The sequence below is a fragment of the Populus trichocarpa genome, chromosome 11, assembly GCF_000002775.5.
Source record: "Populus trichocarpa isolate Nisqually-1 chromosome 11, P.trichocarpa_v4.1, whole genome shotgun sequence".
NCBI lineage: Eukaryota > Viridiplantae > Streptophyta > Magnoliopsida > Malpighiales > Salicaceae > Populus > Populus trichocarpa.
This window is the reverse complement of record NC_037295.2, coordinates 1,027,086-1,030,406: the sequence shown is the minus strand read 5'-3', so window position 1 is coordinate 1,030,406 and position 3,321 is coordinate 1,027,086. Positions and strand designations below refer to the sequence as shown.

General features: G+C 36.9%; 1 protein-coding gene across 1 annotated transcript; it reads left to right on the top strand.

Moving 5' to 3' along the window:
• Positions 1 to 252: 252 nt before the first annotated feature.
• Positions 253 to 3,321, top strand: LOC112329128 (plant UBX domain-containing protein 4). The gene is made up of 4 exons (XM_024611654.2): positions 253 to 491; positions 1,657 to 1,942; positions 2,332 to 2,427; positions 2,662 to 3,321. The coding sequence occupies exons 1-4, from the start codon at positions 340 to 342 to the stop codon at positions 3,043 to 3,045; spliced, it is 918 nt and encodes a 305-aa protein (XP_024467422.1). The 5' UTR covers positions 253 to 339; the 3' UTR covers positions 3,046 to 3,321.

The following is a 3,321-nucleotide window of genomic DNA, read 5'->3' as shown; positions in this document are numbered from 1 at the left end:
ATATAATTTTTATATAATTTAAATTAAATAAAAAATTAAATTTTAAAATTAATAAAAATTAAATTTAATAACAATACAAAATAGTTTTTTTTAGTTTAAATATCTGTTGATATGTCTAAAATTATTTTTTTATTATTAAGTAATGGATAAGACATGCATGAAATAGAAATTGACTCGTAGTTACAGTTACCATCGCTAATCTTCGTATAAAATAAAAAATAAAATATATATATATATATAATTACCGTACCAAAATTATTAATATCTGCTGGTTATAGGCTTTTTCTTTCTTCCTCAACCTCATCGAGTCTCAACAAATCTATCCAAAGCAAAACAAAAATGGCGTCAAGGGACAAGAAACCAGCAAAACCCTCAAGCAGTCGAGCCGGAGGTATCCGTACTCTCTCCGATCTGAACCGGCGTTCCGGGCCTGACTCTGACAGCGACGACGAAGATGCTCCTCAAGAGTACTACACTGGTGGAGAGAAAAGGTAACAAACAAATACCCCCTTTAAAACCCTAATTTTATATCGACATTTACTTCTTCTTGGATTTCAAATTTTGATTTTTAATGTAAAGTTGCAATCTTTTTTGGATTAGCAATAATGGGTTCCTTTTATAATTGATGAATTCATTGATTTGTTTGTTAATTGGCGGGTTAGTAGTGATAATTGATTGAATTTTGAAGTGGATTTTTAGTGCTGAGGGTTGAGGATGAGTCTTTTGAGAAGAAAAATGAATGGGGTGGGTGTCTTTAGTCGTGGTAAGAAAGATACTTGAAGTTTAGGCATTGAAAATCATGAAGTAGGAAGTTGCGCATTTGAGAGTTAGACAATTAGGTGGAGGGATAGTATGGATAGGGGTTCTTGGTTTTATTGCTTGGTTGTGCAGTGTTAGTTCCTTGGTCAATGGAAACAGTCCTGCCCCTTGGACGGATGGGAATGCTGTCATCTATTGTAAATCAAAAACTGTCATTTTGATTATTATTTTGTTTAGGCGAGCATTGGACTTGCTGTATTGAAAATGCTTTTGGGGTGGGTGCAAGAGGGATCTGGATAACAGCATTAGTAGGGTCTGGATAACGATGGGATTTGTTTATAGAGCTTGCTTTTTGTAGAGGTTCATTTACTATTGATGCTAGAGCTGTAACATAGGTAGAGAAGAATCATCTTAATCAGAGTCTCGACTCTAGGCATGTAGACTGAGTACTGAGCAAAGAAAGCTCCATGGTTCTGGAATGTTTATAGATGATGGTTCTTTAGTGCATTGTTAGCTTTATTTCTGTCATATATTTATAGGGCCGTATCATAAGCTATTCCGTTATATTTTGTATTTAAAGCATTTATAATTTCCAATCCTTTGTAATATTGTAAGGAACTAAATTTGATCTTGGTGTATTTTCATATTTTCAACTATTTGTTAATTCAATAATTTTACGATTTTTTGCTCTTTATCTTGCAAATGTTAGAATGCTTTTCAATCCCACAACTGTGGCTCCTGAAATATTTCACAAAGCTTTAGTTGCTAATGCCTATGTATGTCTATCATTTGTTTTTATCTGACTTGTTGCCCTTGGTCATTCCTTCCTTTATATAATATATGTATGAAATGTGTTTATTTAAGTACTTTGTGCAATTCTAATTTTTACGGTTGCAGTGGTATGCTTGTCCAAGATCCTACAAAGGGTAATGACGTGGATGCAATTTTCAATCAAGCTAGACAGCTTGGTGCTGTTGAAGGGCCTTTGGAGAATATTAATCAATCTTCAAGCTCAAGTAGCTTTAGTGGAACTGGTAGATTACTCTCAGGGGAGACTGTACCATCTGCTCCTCAACAACCTGAAGCTGTTGTTCACAATATTGTTTTCTGGACGAATGGTTTCACTGTAAATGATGGCCCTTTGAGGAGTCTGGATGATCCTGAAAATGCATCTTTCTTAGAGGTAATAGCAATACAGATATAAAATGAAATAAAAGAAATTATATAGAGTCAGAAGAAAATTTTCACAAAGTGGAGTTTTGATTTGTAGTTGGTGATTGTTTCCACCCCTTATGTGTGAGAAAAATTCAAAGCTCGTGGTAATTGCATCATTCTCAATCAATATCTTTTCACTATCTTGCATGTTTCAATAATGACTAGTGATTCTGCTAGATAGGTAGTTCATCCTAAGACTTCTTTTTCTACGTTCTCTTGAACCTTTACTTATAGCAGCATATGCTAGGGCAGCTTTTGTTTTATGTCGTCGTGTTTTACTTATTCCTGCTCCCTTATTTCTTCGTTAGTATTGTTTGTGGTGATATTATGATTTTGTTTTATAATGTTTTATTGCAGAGCATCAGGAAGTCCGAGTGTCCGAAGGAGCTTGAACCAGCGGATAGAAGGTCCTCAGTTCATGTCAATTTGATTAGGAGGGATCAAAAGTGCCCAGTGAGTGTCTTTCTCTCACTCTTTTCTTACTTAGACTAATAATTATTTTTGGAACTTTAGAAATTGTCATCCTTTTTTAATCTTCGAGTCAGTGTTTTGGTCAGTACTTGTTCCCGAAAAGAGCATCAGCATGCTTTTACATTTGTGTTTGAAATACATCGGTGTTGGTACATGTGTTTGAAAGACATTGGTGCTGAGCCGTACTGACACTCCTCTGTCATTGTTTTCCTGCAGGAACCAGAGAGGCAGCGCCATGTTGCATTCCAAGGTGTAGGGAGAACTCTAGGAAGCAGCAGTACTGCACTTGCAACTGAACCAACAGCTGATTCTGCTCCTCTGAACTCTGCTCCAACCCCTTTTATGGGCCTGGTTGTGGATGAAACACTGCCATCGACTTCAATTCAGCTTAGGCTGGCTGATGGGACACGCATGGTGGCCCACTTTAATAATCATCACACAGTCAATGACATTCGATCCTTCATAGATGCTTCCAGGCCTGGGGCTGCTCTTAATTATCAACTGCAGTTGATGGGGTTCCCACCTAAGCTTCTTACTGATCCAACACAGACAATAGAGCAGGCAGGCCTTGCCAATTCAGTTGTTATTCAGAAATTCTAGCAAAATCTGCAAGAGGGTTGCATACTGTCTCTAGGCATGATGGAGCTGTTTCTTGCAGCAAGTGAACCGATTTTATGAACATGAAGACCTTGAATATATGTTTCCTTGTATACAAAAAGGAGGGTTGGCGGCTGGTTGATTGGAAAATGGAGTTGAATTTTGTGATTCCAAAATGTATTTTTCTGCGTTGTCTTGTAAATTGTATGCTGTTGTTTTGCTTGCTTGACATTTTCTCACTGCCCACTTTATTCATGTTGCCGGCATCTGTTCTTCCCC